The 23,431-nt window shown below is 40.7% G+C and overlaps 1 protein-coding gene across 1 annotated transcript in view; it reads left to right on the forward strand.

The window, feature by feature from the left end:
• The first annotated feature begins 8,757 nt into the window (after positions 1–8,757).
• OXA1L (OXA1L mitochondrial inner membrane insertase) overlaps positions 8,758–23,431 on the forward strand; it is a 21,634-nt gene continuing 6,960 nt past the window's right edge. The window contains exons 1-3 of the mRNA XM_040476621.1: positions 8,758–8,870; positions 9,303–9,464; positions 10,180–10,393. Of these exons, the coding sequence (XP_040332555.1) occupies positions 8,808–8,870; positions 9,303–9,464; positions 10,180–10,393 (439 nt within the window). The 5' untranslated portion in view covers positions 8,758–8,807. The remainder of the gene's footprint in view (positions 8,871–9,302; positions 9,465–10,179; positions 10,394–23,431) is intronic.

A 23,431-nucleotide genomic window follows, 5' to 3' on the forward strand; every position in this document is an offset into this window, starting at 1 on the left:
TGGTTAAGTAGGTCTAAAATTATTAACTACAAGGGGCACCTGGGTGGTTCAGTCGGTTAAGCAGCCGATTTCGCATCAGAGCATGATCTCATAGTTCATGGGTTCGAGCCCCATGTTGGGTTCTTTGCTGACAGCTCAGAGCCTGCAGCCTGCTTCGGATTCTATGCCCCCCCACCCCGTTCCTCCCCAACTCACGCTTGCTCTGTCCCTGTCTGCCCTGTCTGTCTCTCAAAAATAAATATTTAAAAAAAAAAAATAATAAAGTTGTTAACTATGTAACCCAAAGGGTAAAAAGAGAACGCTAAAGAATCACAGAAGTAGCAACTGCAGAAGCAGATGCCGCTCCACACTGAGGGAACAAAGGGAACAAGAACTTGGAAGGGTGGAGAAGGCCCCCTCAGAACTGAAATGTAGATGTCTGAGGAGGGAGCATCAGACAACTGGTACTGGTGGGGGAAGGTGGGTCAGGGGAGCAGGATGGAGGGAGGGGGGGGCAGATAAGATTGGTTCTGCAAGTGTTGGGAAAAATTGAAAGCTGGATTCTGCTTCTGCCAGAATTTCTGAGCCGAAGAAGCACTACTGGGACCCTGATCACAGGAAATGCAATTAGAGAGGAAGCCCACATGGAACAAACTAGAAGGAGCAAGTCATTTTTCCCTCTTCCAGCCTTCCAGTCTCCCCCTGGTGCCCTTTATTGGCAGCATTGAACAGGGAGCCAGCTGGTGAAGCAGAAATGCAGTTTGTAGATTGCCTGTCCCAGAATCGCAAAGCAGCCAGGTTTGGAGCTAAGAGACAATTACTTAATAAGTGACACAGCTTCTGAGCTCTATTAGTTAGGGTCCAGCGGGGAAACAGAAACCACTGGAAGTGTGTCAGAGGAATTTTACCGCAAGGAATTGATTGGTACATGGGTAATAGAAGGGCTATGAAATCAAACAGGGAACAATAGCAAAGCAATCCAGAAATTGACAACAGCAGGCAGCTGCTATCCTGCCCTAGGCTGGAAGGACAATGAGAGTTGATAGTGTTGCTGCAGCCCAGAATCTAAGGGCATCCAGAGGGCACTAGAATCATGGCAAGGTCTTCATGGAGGGAGCCAGGATTATGGAGAGAAAGGCTGTCTGGCCAAGAAGGAGATGCAGCTTTGAGAAATAATGCAGGAAGCAGAGAAAGGATGGGGAAATACCCTACATTCTCTCTCCTTTCTTTCTACACTCTTTTCAGCCATGACTTCCATTGCAGGCCTATCCAGAAGCCAGAGGGCAAAGACATGCAGTTCTGTGTACCACAAGACAAAGAGGTTAAGAACAGAGAAGGATCAGGGGCGCCTGGGTGGCTCAGTCGATTAAGCATTCGACTTCAGGTCATAATCTCATGGTTCCATGAGTTGGAGACCTGCGTCAGGCTCTGTGCTGACAGCTCGAAGCCAGCTTCAGATTCTGTTTCCTGTGCTCTCTGCCCTCCTCTGCTTGCTCTCTGTGTCTCTGTCTCTCTCTCTCTCAAAAATAAATAAACATTAAAAAAAAAAAGAAAGAACAGAGAAGGATCTGAAAGCAACCAGGCAAATGACCAGCACTCTAATTTATCCAATTATGTCAGTGGCACCACCGTTTTCCTGACTTTTCTTCTCAGAATTCCCAGTATTTAAGTCCCACATCCAGTTGGTGTTTGACCCAACCTGATACACAGTGTTTTTCCCTTGAAATGTCTCCAATATCTATCCCTTTCCATCACATTGGCCTAATTTAATTCAAGCCTTCCTCACCGCAGATATGGATTATTGCAATAATCTTCTTCTAAGCGGTCTTGAACCTCCTGTTTCTTTCCAGTATTGTCTATGTCTATTCCAGGGGTCAACAAACATTGGTCAATGGGCCATATTTTGTTGTTGTTCTTTTTTTTTTAAGTTTATTTATTTTTGAGAAAGAGAGAGAGACAGTGTGAGTTGGGGAGGGGCAGAGAGAGAGGGAGAGGGAGAGAATCCCAAGCAGGCTCCAAACTGGCAGCATGGAGCCTGAGGCAGGGCTCGAACTTGAAAACGGTGAGATCATGACCTGGACAAAATCTAGAGTCAGACACTTAACCAAGGGAGCCACCCAGGAGCCCCGGGCTGTGTCTATTTTTGTACATAGTTTTATTGGAATAAATCTCATTTGTTTACTGCTTTCACACAACAAGGACAGACTTCAGTACTTGTGACAGAGACCATATGGCCCACAAACACTAAAATATTTACTCTCCAGCCTTTTATAGATTGTTTGTTGACCCTTGGAATGGAATAGAGTCTGCTCCATTCTGTTACTAATCTTCCTAAACTGCTCTTCTCTGTGTCATTTTCCCACCTTCAAATTATTTTTCATGTCTACACAATAAAACCCAAAGCCCACAGCTTGTCGTGATTCAACATTCTCCCAAAACTGGTACCGTATTAAACTGGTGCCATTTAAATCAATGACTTGGTGAGATAGGGTATATAATGTAGCACTATGCCTACTACATAACAATTATCTGGCTGTCATTGTTTTATTTAACCTACTCTTCCACAGTTATCTACCATATATCTTTCTACTCATACTTGCCCCATTTTTTGTTTCTGATCCCACCAATAATATAATAACTATTTTTTAAATAATACTAGAAGCTGAATTGTGTCTCCCCCCCCCCAAAAAAAATTTGTATGGTGAAATTCTAACCCCCCAGTGCCTCAGACTGTAACTATATTTGAAGATAAGGTCTTTAAAGAGGTGATTAAGTTAAAATAAGGTATTTAGGGGGTGCCTGAGTTGCTCAGTTAGTTGAGCAACTGACTCTTGATTTTGGCTCAGGTCATGATCCCAAGGTCATGGGATGGAGCCTGTGTCAAGCTCTGCACTAAGCATGCAGCCTGCTTAAGACTCCCTCTCTTTCTCTCTCTCTCTCTCTCTCTCTCTCTCTCTCTCTCTCTGCTTCTCTATCCCACTCATGCTTTCTCTCTACAAGGAAAAAAAAAAGAAATTTATTAAAAAGAAATTAAAATAAGGTATTTAAGGTGGGCCCTAATTTCATATGACCAGTGTCCGTATAAGAATTATGGGCTGTTGTTTTTTAAGTTTATTTATTTATTTTGAGAGAAAGAACCAGTGAGGGAGAGGAAGAGAGGGGGGGACAGAAGACCTAAAGCAGGCTCTGTGCTGACAGCAGAGAGCCTAAAGTGGGCTCCAGGGCTCGAACTCACAAGCAGTGGGATCGTGACCCGAGCCAAAGTCAGATGCTTAACTGACTGAGTCACCCAGGCACCCCACTAGTGCCAATTTTTAAGTTAATGAATTCCTAGAGATTTCTCTTTTGAAAGATTTTCTGATTAAGCATAGCAGCATTCTTCATAGGGAGAAATCATCCATGCATTATTAAAGGTGACAGAAAATTTACATACAGGTGTGTTTGATATAAAGCCCTGATATAGCAAACAGTGAAATGCAGACTTGAAGTCTCTCCAAACAGTGTATTTTTGCAAAAGACAAGATGTCTTGCCGTTATGGTCCATTCTGCCTGGAATGTCATATCATTTTCTTCATTTTTCTTTCTCTGTTTCTATTAACTAAAGCCAAGATTAAAAATGGTTTCCTCCATGAAGCCATTCCTGGTGCCCTCTTAGTTAGAAATAATCTCTCTCGGGGCGCCTGGGTGGCTCAGTCAGTTAAGTGTCTGACTTCGGCCCGGGTCATGATCTCATGGTTTGTGGGTTCAAGCCCCGCATTGGGCTCTGTGCTGACAGCTCAGAGCCTGGAGCCTGCTTTAGATCCTGTGTCTCCCTCTCTCTCTGCCCCTCCCTTCCTCATGCTTTGTTTCTCTCTGTCTCTCAAAATTAAATCAACATTAAAAAAAAATTAAAAAAATAAAAGAAAGAAAGAATCTCTCTTTCCTCAGAACTGCCAAAGCAACTTGTGAATCTCTCAAAAACACCAAATATCTCAAAGACACCAAAGAATGAGCATCCATGCTGGGTGAAAAAGTAAAATAATTATCCAGGGAATTAAGTTTTTTATATTTTTACTTGAAATTTATGGATAACTGAGGCAAATATATTATTTTGACAGAACAATGACTTTTTCTATAATTTTTTTCACTTATTAATCAAATGTATTGATGTATAACATGTAAAATGTGCCCATTTAAGTGAATTGTTTGTTTTTTTAAGATTTAAAAAAAATTTTTAATGTTTATTTATTTTTGAGAGAGAGAGACACACACACAGCATGAGCAGGGGAGGGGCAGAGAGAAAGAGGAAGACACAGAATCCAAAGCAGGCTCCAGGATCTGAGCTGTCAGCACCGAGCCCAACGCAGGGCTCAAACTTGTGAACCGCGAGATCATGACCAGAGCTGAAGTCAGATGCTTAACGACTGAGGCACCCAGGTGCCCCAAGATTTTTATTTTTAAAGATCTCTACATCCAATGTGTGGCTCAAACTTACAACCTTGATTTCAAGAGTACACACTCTACCGTCTGAGCCAGCCACATGCCCCCTAAGTGAATCATTTGTTGAGGGTTGTTGTTGTTGTTGTTGTTGTTGTTATTTATTTTTTGAGAGAGAGAGCACGAGAGCAAGCAGGGAGGGGCAGAGAGAGAGGGAGAGAGAGAATCCCAAGCAAGTTCCACATTGCTAGCACAGACCTCATTGTGGGGCTCAAACCCATGATATGAGACCATGACGTTAGCCGAAATCAAGAGTCTGACACTTAACCAACTGAGCCATCCAGGCGCCCCATTTGTTGAGTTTTTAATAAATGTTATTCACCTATATAACCACCAACATAATAAAGATGTGCAGTATTTCTATCATCACAAAATTTTCCCTCTTGCCTCTCTGCAGTCAATTCCACCCTCACCCACCCAGAGTTCCAGGCAAACACTGATCTGCTCTCTGTCACATTAGATTCATTTTACAGTTCTGGAACTTCAGATAATGAAACTGAATTATGTATTCTTTTGTGTCTGGCTTCTTTCAGTCAGCATGGTGTCTTTGAAGTTCACCCATGTTGTTGCGTGTATCAGTAGTCCATTCCTTTTTATTGTTGAGTAGCATTCCATTGTATGAATATAATGGAATTTATCTATTCACACACTGATGAAGATTTGACTTGCTTCCAGTTTGGTGTTATTGTGAATAAAACCGCTGTGAATACTCACGTACAAGTCTTTTTTGTGAACATATATTCTCATTTCTCTTGAAGAAATAACTAGGAGTGGAATTGCTTGGTCATATAGTAAATGTACATTTAATTTTATAGGAGTCTGCCAAGTGATTGTACTATTCTGCATTCCTACCAGCAATTTATGGAAGTTTTACTTGGTTCATATATCCAATCAACACCTGGTATTGTCCATCAATTAATTTCAGCGATTCTAGTAGGTATGTAGTGGTATGTCATTGTGGTTTTATTTTGCATTTTCTTGATGACTAATGATTTTGAGTGTCTCTTTGTGTGATTTTTGGCTATTCTTTCTGGTATCTTCTTTTGTGAAATGTCTGTTCAAAACATTTGCCTGTTTTCATTGGGTTGTTTTGATTTTAATTAAGTCATAAAAAGAGTCGTTTACATATCCTAGATACAAATCTTTTGTCAGATATATATTGTGATTATTTTTCAAGTCTATGTTTGCCTTTTAATTTTTCTAATAGTGCCTTCCAAAGGGCAAGCATTTTAAACATTGATGAAGTCCTATTTATCAAATTTTTCTTTTATGACTAGTGTTTTTGTGTCCTGTCTAGGAAATCTCTGGCTACTCCAAGGTTTTCTTTTGTGCTTTCTTCTAGAAAAATTATAGTTTTAGCTTTGAAGCCTAGGACTCTGACCCATTTAATTTTTATATACAGTAGAAGCTAAGAGTAGAGGATCAAATTTTTTCTATAGGAATACCCAGGTATTCCATTTGTTGAAAAGAATTTCCTTTTCCTTTTGAATTCCCTTGGAAGTTTTATTGAAATAAATTGATCATGTATGTGTGAACTTATTTCTGGAAATTATTCTGTTCTTTTAATCAAAAGGTCTATTTTTATGCCAGTACCACACTGTCTTGATTACTGTTGCTTTATAGTAAGGCTTGAAATCTTGTACTGTAAGTCCTCCAACTTTGTTCTTCTTTTTCAAAAAGTATTTTGTCTATTCCAGGTCTTTTACATTTTTCGTATAAATGTATTATTTGTCAATTTCTACAAAATTCTAGGATTTTGACTGAGATTGCTGTAAATCACTTTAAGAAGAATCAACATCTAAACAATATTGAGTCTTACAATCCATCAACATGGTATATCTCTCCATTTGATTAGGCCCTTTAAATTTTCTCTCAGTAATGTTCTGTAGCTGTCACTATATAAGTCACACACATATTTTGTTAAATGTACTCATAAATGTTTCTTGGTTTTGATGGTCTTATAAATGGTATTTTTTATTTCTAGTTGTTCATTATTAATGTATAAAAATGCAATTGATTTTTGTACATTGACCTTGTATGCAGCAACCTTGCCTAATTCACCTATCATTTCCAGTAAAATTTTTTTATATATTCCTTATAACCTTCTTTTTTCCCAGCTTTATTGACATATAATTGACATATAATATTGTGTAAGTTTACAATGTCATAATTTAATATACGTTTACATTGCAAAACAATTACCATAATAAGTTTAGTTAACATCCATCATCTCATACAAAAAAAAAAGAAAGAAAATGGTTTTTATCTTGTGAGAACTCCTAAGATCTACTCTTTTAACAACTTCCAAATACACCATACATCAGTGTTAACTACAGTCATCATGTTGTATATTACAACCCCAGTACTTATTTATCTTGTAACTGGAAGTTGTACCTTTTGACCATCTTCATTCAATTCCCCTACCTCCCCACCCCTGCCTCTGGTGACCACAAATCTGATCTCTTTTTCTATAAGTTTGTTTTTGGGGGGGGGTTGATGTGTTTTTTTAATTCCACATAAAAATGAGATCATACAGTATTTGTCTTTCTCTGTCTGACTTATTTCACTTAGCGTAATGCCCTCAAGATCCACCCATGTTGTCACACATGGCAGGATTTCCTTCTTTTTTGTGGTGAATAAGTTTCCATTGTACATTTATACCATAATTTTTTTTTTAATTTTTTAATGTTTATTATTAAGAGAGAGACAGAGCATGAGCAGGGAGGAGCAGAGAAAGAGAGGGAGACACAGAATCTGAAACAGGCTCCAGGCTTCCAGCTGTCCACACAGAGCCTGACATGGGGACCAAACCCACGGACCCCAAGATCATGACCTGAGCCAAAGTTGGACGCTCAACCGACTGAGCCACCCAGGTGCCCCTATACCACTATTTCTTTATCCATGTATCCTTCCACAGATATCTGGGTTGTTTCCATATCTTGGCTATTATACCTAATGCTACTATGAACACGAAGGTGCAGATAGGTCTTTGATGTAGTGTTTCTGTTTCCTTCAGATATATTCCCAAACATGGAAATGCTGGATTCTATGGTAGTTCCTAATTTTTTGAGGAACTTCCATACTATTTTCCATAGTGGTTGTACAAGACTATACAAGGATGCAAATACTGTGACAGATGGTTCATTTGGGGCCACCAAAGTATCGGTTTGGGTTTTTATTTCCCCAAGTGTCCTGTAGTTGTATATTTGTCATCACCTCTAACTGTATTTTTTAAAGTAACCTTTAAAATCTTATTTACAATAGTACCCAACATATATGATTGATAGGGCATAACCCCTACTTATTACTAAATCTGGATTGTATTTTTTTCTTTTTGCCTATTTTTACCATTTCTGTATGGTGCATTCATAATCATCCCCAAATAATAGTGACTGAAATAATATCTGGCTACTGTATCTTTCCAAACTATGTTATTCAAAAAGCACTCTGTAATTTGAAAGAAGTTGTAAGCATTCAACTGTAACCAACTTCTATCTTTCTGAGCAGAACTTTTTTTCCTTAGGGAGAGAATTTCACCTCATATAACTTTAGGAATGCTTTCAGCTTTAAGAAGCAAACACCCAAGCAACAGAGATTTAGAGTCTGGACAATAAAGACCTTTAATTATCTTATACAGCAGTCTAGATACAGGTGGTACCAAGCTTGGTACCTGAATGACATCACCAAGCATTCAGGGTTTTTCTCTCTTTCCATACCATCATCTTCAACACGTTAGTTTCTCATCTTTAGATTTGTCCCCTCATGGTCATCAGATGATCCACACGCAACCCCACTTAAGGAAGGGAAAGGTGAAAGGTAGAGTCCCCTCTTGAAGCTTTGTCTTTTTATCTGGGAGGAAAATATTTCCTTCCTATAAGTTGCCTTCCCTCCATTTTTGTCAGACGCCAGACTATCCTCACATTTCACTTAATCTGCAATTACAATATTATCTAGCAATAAAAGTCGAACATCACTGGGCAGGAAAAATCTACGCCAAGCACAGCCAAGACGGTCTCGAAGCTATTTTTTAACTCTACAAATCAGAGGTGAATCGCGGATTTACGAGACGGAGGAAAAGAGCCCAAGCCCCAAGATTTGCAGTCACTACCAGACCGCCTCTCCCGGGGCTCTTAATTTAAATCTTTCAAAGTCCTGAAAACACTGCACGATCTTGTTAAAAAGACCCTTAGCGTCTTCGTACCCACTTCAAATATGGCCGCCAGGTTTCAGTCCCGTTTACCACCTGATCGTGGCAATAGCTCTGGCTTCAAGCCCATTTCCAAAAGGGCCTCTTCCCGCGAGGCTAAAGTTCTGAGTGCGCAGGCGCGAGCGCAAGGCTTCTTCCCGGCAAAATGGCGATGGGATTGATGTGCGGACGCCGGGAGCTTCTTCGCCTGTTACGGCCACAGCGTCAGGTAAGGATGCCCCAGGGCTGAGCGCCCGAATGCTACCCTGTCCCTGTGGCCCGAGCCCGAGACAGCTTGTGCCAGGGACAGCATGACCTGCCCACCAGGACCTGTCTCTCTTGACCTCGGCTCGCCTGAGGACGCGGGAGGGTTACGGCCCCGGCCGTGCGGCCTCAGCGGCCGCGTATAGTTAACTATTCACGGGTCCCGTTGTCACCCCTGCCACGGAAACCTTAGCCTCGACCTCTGTGCTCCCGGGTGGGTCTGTAGTAACTGAGAACCAGGACTCAACAAGTTGCATGCCTTCGGGCCAGCCATCTGCGCGCGGAGAGTAGCAGTGCCCTCACCTGTGGTGGCGGGCTGCCTGCTTCGTTGGCAAATGAGCATGATGAACGACGTCTGCTCCGATAAGAGGGCCCCATCCTCCTTTTACCCTCTCAGTTCCACAGCGTCGCAGGGCCCTCACATTGGCCCCGAAAACCGCTGACCGCGGGGCACCTCTTCCCAGCCGGCCGGTGCTGCGAGCGCCCGCACTATGTCCTCCTCGCGGCCCCTGGCCCACGGGGCCTTAGTACCTCTGTGATCTTGTTCTCAGAAGCCCAGGTAAGAGGCGATTAGTCCCTGCGACGTTAGGAGTGGGGTTTGTTGGTTGATTTGTTTCTATTTTGTTTTAACTACATGGAGAGGGAATGTGGCAAAGAGTTCTTGGCCACACTCCACACAGCTCCCCAAAATGGTAGTATCTCTTCCTGGGATAGATTTTCAAGTCAGTGGGGAAATGACTGACAGTACAGCAGGAGAGATTTAAGTGCTATACAAGGCATTGTTTGCCATAATGGTGGCAAGCCACTGATGATTTAGATGTGATTCCAGGTGTGCGTGTGTATTAGAAAAGTTATAACTTGCAAATCAAGGACTTCATGGCTATTAATATTTCTGATGGTGAGACCAAGTAAATATTTTGGTCTTAAAAACTAAATTGTTTTAAGTAAAAATTTTGATAGTTTCAGTATCTGCAAAATCATGCCAGTGATGCTCAAATGACTGAAGTTTGGAAAACACTGATAGAAGAAATAACTTCCTAATAGGAAGAGAAGTCATGAAATCTTACTCTAAGTAACTTATCTTCCTGCCTAGAGGAGAAAGTAAAATGTCCTTTTTAAGCTTTGAATTCCATGTACACTGTAGACTAACCTGGGAGAATGAGAAATAGAAAGTCAATAGAACAACCTGATTTGATATTAGTTATTATTTTAGGGGACCTGTGATTTCTTATGTCCCCCCTACTGAGTATTACACATGGCTTCCTTTTGCACAGGTTCAGGCCCCTCCTGTCATTCCTGCAACTCCCCCACCCACAGCCATAACGGAGGTGGCTTCTGGAGAGACTGCAGATGTAATCCAAACTGCTGCAGAACAGAGCTTCGCTGAACTGGGGCTGGGGTCATACACCCCAGTGGGACTAATTCAGAACTTACTGGAATTTATGCACGTTAACCTGGGCCTACCTTGGTGGGGGGCCATTGCTGCATGTAAGGGGAATACATCCTGGTCAAGGGTAGAGGAAATGGGAACTTAGAAGTAGAACTTTAAAGATAGCAGTTCTATACGTGGATGGGAGGGATTACAGCTGACCCTTGAATAACCTGGGGGTTAGGGGTGCCAGCCCCACTCAACAGTTGAAAATCCATGTATAACTTTTCACTTCTCAAAACTTAGCTGCTAAAAGCCAACTGTTAGAAGCCTTACTGATAACATAAACAACTAATACATATTTTGTGTGTTATATGTATTCTATATTATATTCTTACAATAAAGTAAGGTAGAGAAAATACATTTACAGTGCTATTAAAAAAAAAAAAATCCCTGTATGAGGGGGCCCATGCGGTTCAAACCCCTGTTGTTCAAAGGTCAACTGTAGTTGCAGAAGTTTAGGGGTCAGAAAAGGAGAGGACTCAGGTGAGAGATTCTTGATACATAGATACACTCTCCTTATCTTTCCCTAACAGGTATTATCAAATCACTAGATCATCTGAGATTCAAGAAATGTAGATATTTGAATGTGAGCATGGGGTTAGATTAAGGAGACCTTGTTAACAGTGATGAAGCTGCCCTGGCTTAGGTGAATAGAAGGTCAGGCCAGGCACTTAAAACCCCCCAAAGTGGAAGATGCCCACATTGTTCCTCCTGTAGGTGAAGACTATAAATTCTGTTTCTTCCTACACCGTGCGCCAGAGATCATCCTGTCTCTTGTGTCTTTTTACTGCCCTATTCTGAAAATATAAACATGTTCAAACATACCATGTATTTCTTGAGGAAAAAGTCCCTTCATCCTTTGTTCTTTCTCCTTTCATAGCTGTTATTTTAAAAGACTATCCTGCATGCAGTGGACTTCTTTCCACTCTTTGACACTCAACAATCTGACTTATTAATAACACCTCATTTTAACTGTGACATCAGCTAAGCCCATATTTCTTTTCATATTCAGCCTTTCTGTGTTAGACTTTCTCCCCCAGTTTATTCTATTGGAGTGTAGTTGGTACACAATATCATGTTAGTTTCAGGTGTACAACATAGTGATTCAACATTTATACCTTATGAAGTGACCACAATGTCACCATATAAAGTTGTTAACAGTGTTATTAACTATATTCCCTGTGCTGTACATTGCATACCTATGTCTTCTTTATTTATAACTGGAAGTTTGTACCTTTGTTTTTTATTTATTTAAGCAATACTTGGCTCAGTCGGTATAGCATGCAGCTCTTGATCTCAGGGCTCAAACTCAACAACCCCGAGATCAAGAGTCGCATGCTCTACCAGCTGAGCCAACCTAGCACCCCTGGAAGTTTGTACCATTTAATTAATTAATTTACTTATTTTGAGAGCAAGTGGGGGGCGGGAGGGGGGAACACAAGCAAGCTCCTCGCTGTCAGCACAGAGCCTATTGTGGGGCTCAAACTCAGAAGCCATGAGATCATGACCTGAGGCAAATGCAAGATGCTTAGGGGCACCTGGGTGTCTCAGTCGGTTAAGTATCTGACTTCGGTTCAGGTCATAATCTGCTGGTTCATGGGTTTGAACCCTGCATCAGGCTTTCTGCTATCGGTGAGGAGCCCGCTTTGGATCCTCTGTCCCCCTCTCTTTTGCTTGTCCCCAACTTGTGCTCTGTCTCTCTCAAAATAAATAAACTTAAAAAAAAAAAAAAAAAAGAGTTGGACACTTAACCGACTGAGCCACCCAGGTGCCCCAAGTTTGTGCCTTTTCATCTCCTATTCTACCCATCTCTGCCAACCCCCTTTTGACATCCAGATTGTTCTCTATATCTACGGGTCTGTTTGTTTTCTAGATTCCACATATAAGTGAAATTATACTGTGTTTGTCTTTCTCCTTCTGCCTCTACATAGCATAATACCCTGTAGGTCCATCCATGTCACAAATGGCAAGATCTCATTCTTTTTTATGGCTGCATAATATTCTGCTGTGTGTGTATACACTACACCTTTTTTAGCCATTCACCTATGAATGGACAGTTGCTTCCATATCTTGGCTGTTGTAAATAATGCTGCAATGAACTTAGGGGTGTATATATATTTTTGAAGTACTGTTTTCATTTTCTTTGGGTAAATCCCCAGCAGTGGGATGATTAGATCATATGGTATTTCTATTATTAGTTTTTTAAGGAACTGCCATGCTGTTTTCCACAGTGGCTGTACTATTTTACATTCTCACCAGCAGTGCACGATGAGTTTCTTTTCTCCACATCCTTATCAACACTTACTTCTTTTTTATTCTAGCCATTCTGACAGATGTTGAGGTGATAACTCATTTTGGCTCTGATTTGCATTTCCCTGATGATTAGTGATGTTTAGCATGTTTTCTTTTTTTTTTTTATGTTTGTATATTTTATTTTTGAGAGGGGGGAGGGGCAGAGAGAGACTCCCAAGCAGGCTCTGCACTGTCAGCATAGAGCCCAATACAGGGCTCAAACTTATAAACCCATGAGATCATGACCTGAGCTGAAACCAAGTCAGCCACTTAATCAACTGAGCTACCTAGGCACCCCTCTGTCTCTTTTTTGTTGTTGTTTTTTTAATACTTATTTATTTTTGAGAGGGAGAGAGAAAAAGAGCAAGCAGGGGAAGGGCAGAGAGAGAGAAAGGGAGACAGAATCCCAAGCGGGCTCTGCGCTGTCAGGGTAGAGCCCAACAAGGGGCTCAAACTCACGAATCTTGATTTCATGACCTGAGCCGAAATCAAGAGTCAGATGCCTAACCCACTGAGCCACTCAGACGCCCCTAGCACGTTTTCATTTGTCTGTTGGCCATCTGCATGTGTTTGTAGAAATGCCTGTTCAGGGCCTCTACCCATTTTTTAATTGTACTGTTTTTTGGATATTGAGTTGTAGAAGTTCTTTATTTTGGATATTAACCCCTTATTGACTATATCATTTGCGAATATCTTCTCCCATTCAGTAGTTTACCTTTTTGGTTTGTTGATGGTTTTATTCACTGTGCAAAAACTTTTTGTTTTGGTGTAGTTTCAATAGTTTATTTTGCTTTTATTTCTCTTGCCTGGGAAGACATAGCCAGAAAAATACTGCTAAAGCTGATGTCCAAAAATTTACTGCCTATATTTTCTTCTAGGAATTTTATGGCTTCTGGTCTCACATTGAAGTCTTTAATCTAGTTTCGTTTATTTTTGTATATGGTGTCGGAAAGTGATTCCAGTTTCATTCTTTTGCATGTGGCTGTCCAATTTTAACAACACCGTTTATTAAAGAGGCTGTCTCTTCTCCATTGCCACCTTTGTCAAAGATTAATTGACCATGTAAATGTAGGTTTATTTCTGGATTCTATTGTGTGCCCATTAGTTTATGTGTCTGTTTTTGTGCCAGTACCTACTGTTTTATAACTTTGTAATAGATCTTGAAATCTGGGATTGTGATACTTTCATTTTTGTTCTTATGATTGTTTTGGCTATTTAAGGTCTTATGTGGTTCCATACAAATTTTAGAATTCTTCTAGTGTGAAAAATGTAATTGGTATTTTATTTGATAGGGATTGCATTGAATCTGTAGATTGCTTTGGGTGTATGGACATTTTAGCAGTTTTCTTCCAATCCATGAGCATGGTGTATCTTTTTAGTTATTTGTGTTGTCTTCAGTTTCTTTCATCAGTCTTCTACAGTTTTCAGACAGGTCTTTCACTTGCTTAGTTAAATTTATCCCTAGATATTTTATTCTTTTTGGTGCAGTTGTAAATGGAGTTGTTTCTTAATTTCTCTTTCTGCTACTTCATAATTAGTCTGTAGAAATGCAAGACATTTTTGTATGTTAATTTTGTATCTTGCAGCTTTATTTTCATTTATTAATTTTCATATATTACTTGTAATCATTTTTTTTAGTGGAGTTCTAAGGTTTTTCTATGTATGTCATTTGAAAATAGTGACAGTTTTACTTCTTCCTTACTGATTTAGATGCCTTTTATTTCTTTTTTTTATCTGATTGCTGTGGCTAGAATGTCCAGTGCTGTGTTGAATACAAGTGGCAAGAGGGGACATACTTGGCATGTTCCTGATCTTAAAGCAAAAGTTCTTGGGGTGCCTGGGTGGCTCAGTTGGGGAAATATCTGACTCTTGATTTCGGCTCAGGTCACAATCTCACATTTTGTGAGTTTGAGCCCTGCGTTGACAGCACAGAGCCTGCTTGGGATGCTCTGTCTCCCTCTCCTGCCCCTCCCCTACTCACTGGCTGTCTTTCATAAATGAGTAAATAAACTTTTTTTTTTTTTTAATGTATTCTTGAATGCGATTCGGTAATATTTTGGTGAGGTTTTTTTGCATCTGTGTTCATCAGATAGCGGCCAGGTAGTTTTTTTTTTGTAGCGTCTTTGGTTTTGGTATCAGGGTAATACTGGCCTTATAGAATGAGTTTGGAACGCTTCCCTTCGTCTTCAGTTTTTTGAATAGTTTAAGAAGGATAGGTTAAGAAGGATAAGATTAGCTCTTCTTTAAATGTTTGGTAAAATTCACCTATGAAGTTCTCTGGTCTTGGACTTTTGTTTTTTGGGAGCTTGATTGCCAATTTCATTACTAGTAATCAGTCTGTTCAGATTTTCTATTTCTTCCTGATTCAGTATTGGAAGATTGTATGTTTCTAGGAATTTATTTCTTCCAGGTTGTCCCATATAATGTTGGCATGTAATTATTTATAGTAATGTCTTACAATCCTTTGTGTTTCTGTGCTATTATTCTCTTTTTTTTTTTAATTTTTTTTAATTTACATCCAAATTAGTATATAGTGCAACAATGATTTCAGGAGTAGATTCCTTAATGCCCCTTACCCATTTAGCCCATTCCCCTCCCTCAACCCCTTCAGTAGCCCCCTGTTTGTTCTTCATATTAAAGAGTCTCTTATGTTTTGTCCCCCTCCCTGTTTTTATATATTATTTTTGCTTCCCTTCCCTTATGTTCATCTGTTTTGTCTCTTAAAGTCCTCATATGAATGGAGTCATATATTTGTCTTTCTCTAATTTCACTCAGCATGATACCCTCTAGTTCCATCCACGTAGTTGCAAATGGCAAGATTTCATTCTTTTTCATTGCCAAGTAATACTGTGTGTGTGTGTGTGTGTGTGTGTGTGTGTGTGTGTGTGTGTAGTATTATTCTCTTTCATTTCTGATTTTATTTATTTAGATCCTCTTTGTGATGAGTCCGGCTAAAGGTTTATTAATTTGGTTTATCTTTTCAAGGAACCAATTCTTGATTTCACTGATCTTTTTTTTTTTTAATTTTTTTTTTAATGTTTTATTTATATTTGAGAAAGAAACAGAGCATGAGTGGGGAAGGGGCAGAGAGAGACGGAGACAGAATCTGAAGCAGGCTTCAGGCTCTGAGCTGTCAGCACAGAGCCCAGTGTGGGGCTTGAACTCATGAACCACGAGATCATGACCTGAGCCGAAGTCAGACGCTTAATCGACTGAGCCACCCAGGCGCCCCTCACTGATCTTTTCTATCATTTTTATTCAGTCTCCATTTCATTTATTTCTGCTCTGATCTTTATTATTTCCTTCCTTCTACTAATTTTGGTCTCTTTTTTTCTGGTTCACTTAGGTGTAAGGTTAGATCATATGAAATTTTTCTTTTTTCTTGTATCGCTGTAAGTTTCCCTCTTAGAACTACTTTTGCTTCTAAAGATATTTGTTCCAAAGATTTTGAACCATTATGTTTTCATTTTCACTAATCTCAAGGTATTTTTCATATCGTCTTTGATTTCATTTGTTGTTCAGTAGCATGTTTTAGCCCCCACGTGTTTGTGGGGGTTTTGGGGTTTAGTTTCATACTCTTGTGGTCAGAAAAGATGATCTCAATCTTCTTAAAGTTCTTCACACAGAGGGTGTCCCAGCAGGACAGCTGAAGCTAAAGTGGATTTAGGCTGGGGGAGGGAAGTTCTTGGGGAGTTCCACATAGGGAGCACCCTGGCAGGATGGGTGGAGGCAAAGCAAGCATGTGCTAGGAGGTCCCAGAGCACTCTGCACCAGGGATGCCCTAGGAAGTCCTCTGAAGCTGAAGTGTTGCAGGTCTGGGATGTTTCAGGCTACTTTGTGTCTATGGCACCTTGGCCAGACAACTGGAAGTATAGTAAGCACTAACTACCATGTGCCACACAAGGGCTGCTTTGGTGGGATGGCTTGGACTGTTATGGGCTAAGATCCTGGGGCTCACTGAAGAGGTAGGCTGGCTAGGGTACTCAGACTTGGCTCCTCTCCATGCGATCATGGTGGAAAGGGAACATAAATTGTGGCACTCGCAAGCCCCACTGACCTGAAGAGAGTTCCAGCAGCTGCCCTGTCATTTGGCGGAGTTCTACAACTGGAACCTTTTTAAACCACAGCTTTTATTTTTTCTGTAACCTAGATTATCCAGGGTTGGTATGGGTTAGTGTCCTGGGGCTCGTGCGGCAGCAGGCCAGCTATGGCACCTAGACCTTGCCTCCCATCAGTGCTATCAAGGTGGAAGGACAATGTAAACTCTGACATTCTCCAGCCCCTCAGTGCTAGAGAGAGTTCCAGCATCTCTCCACTGTTTGGCAGGGTTCTAAAGCCAGTTGCTTTGTAATTTAGTTGCTGATTGATTAATCGATTGTAATTTACCCCCAGTGTAGGGCTCAAACTCACCACCCTGAGATCAAGAGTCTCATGCTCTACTGACTGAGCCAGCCAGTTGCTCTTTCATACTGCTGCTTTTTTTGTGTGCCCAGGGTAGAAGAAACTGCTTGTGATCCCTCAATGCAGTCCCTCCCCACTGCGGTTCACAGTGCTGGGGCGTGGAGGTTCCCTTCGTTAGTGTGTGTCCATCTCTCTTGCCTTTCTCTATGTGATCTATCTTCCATTGTGCAGAAGCTGTTCAGTCAGCCCTCAGTTCTTCAGGAGGAATTGCTTTGTAAATAGGTGTAGATTTGGTGTGTCCATGTAGGAGGTGAGTTCAGTGTCTTCCTACATTGCCACCTTAGACAGGAAGCCCAGTAGTATGGACATTTTAACAGTATTAATTCAGTCCATAAACACAGTATATCTTTCCATTATTTGTATTGCCTTCAGTTTCTATATCAGTGTCTTATAGTTTTCAGAGTACAAGTGTTTCACCTCCTTGGTTAAATTTGTTCCTCAGTATCAATTTTGTATCCTGCAGATTTACTGAATTCATTTATTCCGATCATTTTTGGATAAAGTCTTTAGGGTTTTCTGTATATAGTAATGTGTCATCTGCAAATACTAATGGTTTTGCTTCTTTTCCAGTTTGGATGGCTTTTATTTCTTTTTCTCATCTATTGCTGTGGTAGGACTTCCAGTACAGGTATAACTTACTTTATTGCACTTGTGGATAATGCATTTTTTACATATTGAAGGTGTGTGGCAACCCTGCATCTTGCAAGTCTTATCAGTGCCATTTTTACAACAGCATTTGCTCATTTCCTGTCTCTGTGTCACATTTTGGTAATTCTCACAATACTTAAAACTTTTTTATTATATTTGTTACAGTGTTTTGTGATGTTACTATTGTAATTGTTTTTTTTTTTTAATTTTTTTTTCAACGTTTATTTATTTTTGGGACAGAGAGAGACAGAGCATGAATGGGGGAGGGGCAGAGAGAGAGGGAGACACAGAATCGGAAACAGGCTCCAGGCTCTGAGCCATCAGCCCAGAGCCCGACGCGGGGCTCGAACTCACGGACCGCGAGATCGTGACCTGGCTGAAGTCGGACGCTTAACCGACTGCGCCACCCAGGTGCCTCTAATTTTTTTTTTTAACGTTTATTTATTTTTGAGACAGACAGAGACAGAGCATGAACGGGGGAGGGGCAGAGAGAGAGGCAGACACAGAATCGGAAGCAGGCTCCAGGCTCTGAGCCATCAGCCCAGAGCCTGACACAGGGCTCAAACTCACAGGCCGCAAGATCGTGACCTGAGCTGAAGTCGGACGCTTAACCGACTGAGCCACCCAGGCACCCCACCATTGTAATTGTTTTGGAGTGTCACAAACTGTACCCATATATGACAGAGAATGTAATCAATAAATGTGTGTATTCTGACTATTCTACCAACCAGCCATTCCCCCATCTCTCTCCCTTTCTTCAGGCCTTCCCAGGGCACAACAATATTGAAATTAGGCCTGAAATTAGGGTTAATAACCCTACCGTGACCTCTCATTGTTCAAGTGAAAGGGATAGTCACATGTCTCACCATAAAAGCTAGAAATGATTAAATTTAGTGAGGAAGGCAAAAGTCATCACACTAACCAACAGATTCTCAACATGGATGAGAAGCCTTATATTGGAAGAAGATGTCATCTAGGACTTTCACAGCTAGAGGGAAGTCAATGTCTATCCTCAAAGGACAGGCAGACTCTTGTTAGGAACTAATACAACTGATGGCTTTAAGTTGAGCTGTCCTTGTTAGTATAGTGGTGAGTATCCCCACCTGTCATGTAGGAGACCTGGTTCGATTTCCCAACTGGGAGGCAAGACACCCTTTGGTGGCTGGGTGGCTCAGTCAGTTAGGCTTCCGACTTGGGCTCAGGTGATGATCTCATGGTTTGAGCCCTGCATCAGCTCTGTGCTGACAGCTTGGAGGCTGGAGCCTGCTTCAGATTCTGTGTCCTCCCTCTCTCTCTGCCCCTCCCCCACTCACACTCTTTTCTCTTTTTTTTTTTCATTATGTATATTTTTAAATCTTTTATTTATTTTTGAGAGAGAGAGAGTCCAAGCTGGGGAGGAGCAGAGACAGAGACACAGAATCCGAAGCATTCAGAGCTCCAAGCTCTGAGCTGTCGGCACAGAGCCTGACGCATGGCTGGAACTCACAGACCATGAGATCATGACCTGAGCCCAAGTCGGATGCTAAACCGACTGAGCCACCCAGGCGCCCCTCTCTCTTTTTCAAAAATAAACATTTAAAAAATTGTTTTAATCCTTTTAAGTTGAAGCCAGTGCTCATTTCCCATTTTGAAAATTGCAAGGCCCTGAAGAATTATGCTAAATCTACCCTGCCTGTGCTCTATAAATAGAACAACAAAGCCTGGGTGACAGCACATCAGTTTACAACATGGACTGAATATTTTAAGCCTACCATTGAGACCTAGTCCTTAGGAAAAAAAGATGCGTTTCAAAATATTGCTCATTGACAATGGACTTGGTCACCTAAGAGCTCCGATGGAGGTATACAAGACTGATGTTATCATGCCTGCTAATGCAACGTCCATTCTGCAGCCCATGGATTAAGGAGTAATTTTAAGTCATAATTTTTAAGAAATACATTTTGTAAAGCTAAAGCTGCCATAGATTGTGGTTCCTCTGATAGATCTGGGCAAAGTAAATTGATAACCTTTTGGAAAGGATTCACCATCCTAGATGCCATAAAAAACATTCACGATTCATGAGAAAAGGTCAAAATACCAACATTAATAAGAGTATGATATAAGTTCCAATTCCAGTCCTCATGGATGACTTTGAGGGGGTCAAGACTTCAATGGAGGAAGTAACTGCAGATAAGATAGAAATAGCAAGAAAACTAAAAGGGAGCCTCAAGATGTGACTGAATTGCTGCAGTCGCATGATAAAACTTGAATAGATAAGGAGTTGCTTCTTATGAAGAGCAAAGAAAGTGGTTTCTTGAGATGGATTTATTCCTGGTGCAGATACTATGAAGACTGTTAAATGATAAAGGATTTGGAATATTACACAGACTTAGGTGATAAAGCAGTAGCAGGGATTGACTCCAATTTTGAAAGTTCTAATGTGGATAAAATGCTATCAAACAGCATTACATTCTACAGAGAAATTCATAAAAGGAAGAGTCAATTGGTGCAGCAGACCTCACTGCCGTCTTTTTTAAGAAATTGCCACGGCCACCTCCAGCTTTCAGCAACCACCTGGTCAGCAGCCATCCATCAGTATCAAGGCAAGACCCTCCAGGAGCCAAAAGATAACTTGCTGAAAGCTCAGATGATAGCATTTTTTAGCAATAAAGTACCTTTTTTTTTTTTAATGTTTATGTATTTTTAAGAGCAAGAGAGTGCAAGTGGGAGAGGGGCAGAGAGAAGTGGGGGAAAGAGGATCCAAAGTGGGCTCTGCACTGACAGCAGTGAGCCCGACATGGGGCTCAAACTCACAAACCATGAGCTCATGACCTGAACTGAAGTTGGATGCTTAACCAACTAAGCCACTCAGGTGCCCCAATAAAGTACTTTTAAGGTATGTATATTATTTTTTTAGACATAACACTATTGCACTTAATAAACTACAGCATAGTATAAACATAACTTTTATATGCACTGAGAAACGAGTAAATGCATTTGACTCTCTTTATTGTGATAACCACTTTACTGGTAGTCTAGAACCAAAACTGCAACATCTCCAAGGTGCACCTCATATTGTTAAAAGCAAAGAGAATGGGCATCCTTGTCTTGTTCCTGATCTTAGAGGAAAAGCTTTCAGTTTTTCACTATTCAGTATGTTAGCTGAGGATTTGTCATAGATGACCTTTATCATGTTGAGGTATATTCCCTCTATACCTACTTTTTTGAGACTTTTTTAAAACATTTAAAAAAAATTTTTTTTAATGTTTATTTGTTTTTGAGACAGCATGAGTGAAAGAGGCGTGGAGAGAGAGAGAGGGAGACAGAATCTGAAGCAGGCTCCAGGCTCTGAGCTGTTAGCACAGAGCCTGACATGAGGCTCAAACTCATAAGCCATGAGATCATGACCTGAGCCAAACAAAGTCGGATGCTTAACCAACTGAGCAACCCAGGTGCCCCAAGAGTTTTTAATCATAAATGGATTTTGAAATTATCATCAAATGCCTATTCTGTATCTTTTGAGATGATTTTTATTCTTTTTGTTAATGTGTGTCAACATCGATGGGTTTGCATATATTTAACCATCCTTGCATTCCTGGAATAAATCTCACTTGATCATAGTGTGTGATCCTTTTAATGTATTGTTGCATTTGGTTTGCTAATATTTTGTTGAGGATTTTTACATATATGTTCATCGGGTATATTGACCTGCAGTTTTCTTTTTTTGTGTGTGTGATGTCTTTGGTATCAGGGTAATACTGGCCTTATAGAATGAGTTTGAAAGCTTTTTTCTTCCTCTTCAGTTTTTTGGAATAGTTTGAGAAAGATCGGTATAAACTCTTCTTTAATGTTTGGTAGAATATACCTGTGAAGCTGTCTGATCTGGGGACTTTTGTTTGTTGGTAATTTGATTCACAATTCAATTTCATTACTAGTAATCAGTCTGTCCAGAGTTTCTATTTCTTCTTGATTTAGTCTCAGAAGATTGTATGTTTCTTCTGGGTTGTCCCATTTGTTGGCATATATTTTTTATAATAGTGTCTTATAATCCTTTGTGTTTCTGTGGTATGGGTTGTTCTGTTTCATTTCTGATTTTATTTGGGCCCTCTCTTTTTTTTTCCTTGATGAGTCTGGCTAAAGTTTATCAATTTTGTTTTATCTTTTTTTTTCTTTTTTTAATGTGTATTTATTTTTTTTTTTTTAATTTTTTTTTCAACGTTTTTATTTATTTTTGGGACAGAGAGAGACAGAGCATGAACGGGGGAGGGGCAGAGAGAGAGGGAGACACAGAATCGGAAACAGGCTCCAGGCTCTAAGCCATCAGCCCAGAGCCCGACGCGGGGCTCAAACTCACGGACCGCGAGATCGTGACCTGGCTGAAGTCGGACGCCCAACCGACTGCGCCACCCAGGCGCCCCAATGTGTATTTATTTTTAAGAGAGAGAGCGAGAGTGAGTGCAAGCAAGGGAGGGGCAGAGGGGGAGACACAGAATCTGAATCAGGCTCCAGGCTCAGCTGTCAGCACAGAGACTGGAGTGGGGCTTGAACTCACAAATCACGAGATCATGACCTGAGCCAAAGTTGGGCGTTTAACCAACTGAGCCACCCAGACGCCCCAATTTTGTTTCTCTTTTTAAAAGACCACCTCTTGGGGCACCTGGTTGGCTCAATCGGTTGAGCATCTGATGTCAGCTCAGGTCATGATGCGCGGTTTGTGAGTTCTAGCCCTGCATCGGGCTCTGCATCGGGCTCTGTGCTGACAGCTCGGAGCCTGGAGCCTGCTTTGGATCCTGTGTCCCCCTCTCTCTCTGCCCTCCCCCGCTCATGCTTTGTCTCTCAAAAATAAAAATAAAATATTAAAAAAAAAAAAAAAAGACCATCCCTTAGATTTGTTGATCTTCTGTATTGCTTTTTTAATCTATTTCATTTGTTTCTGCTGTAATCTTTATTATTTCCTTCCCTCTACTAATTCTGGGCTTTGTTCTTTTTTTTTTTTTTTTTAATGTTTATTTATTTTTGAGAGATAAAGACACAGAGCATGAGCAGGAGAGGGACAGAGAGAGATGGGAAACACAGAATCCAAAACAGGCTCCAGGCTCTGAGCTGTCAACACAGAGCCCGACACGGGGCTTGAACTCACAAACCGCAAGACCATGACCTGAGCTGAAGTCAGACACTTAACCAATTGAGCTATGCAGGCGCCCATGGGCTTTGTTCTTTTTCTAGTTCATTTAGCTGTAAGGTTAGATTGTTTTAGATTTTTCTTGTTTCCTAAGGTAAGTCTTTACTATCTAAGCTGCCCTTTTTCAACTGCTTTTGCTGCATCTTATAGATTTTGGACTATTGTGTTTCCATCTTCATTTATCTCAAGGTCCTCCTTGACCCACTGGTTGTTTAGTACCATGTAGTTTAGCCTCCACATGTTTGGCTTTTCCATTTTTCCTCTTGTAATTGATTTTTAGTGTCATACAATTGTTGTTAGAAAAGATGCTTGATATGATTTTAGTTTTCAGTTCATTAAGACTTGGTTTGTGGCTTAACATATATCCTGGAGGATGTCCCATGTGCAATTGAAAAGAATGTGTGTTCTGCTGTCTGGGGACTGTTGTGTTGTTGTTTTAATATTTTTTTAAGCTTTATTATTTATTTTTAGTAATCTCTACACCCAACATGAGGTTCAACCTCAAGATCAAGAGTTAATGCTCTTTTTTTTT

Source organism: Herpailurus yagouaroundi, unplaced genomic scaffold, assembly GCF_014898765.1.
Source record: "Herpailurus yagouaroundi ecotype Mexico unplaced genomic scaffold, PumYag 141, whole genome shotgun sequence".
Classification (NCBI taxonomy): domain Eukaryota; kingdom Metazoa; phylum Chordata; class Mammalia; order Carnivora; family Felidae; genus Herpailurus; species Herpailurus yagouaroundi.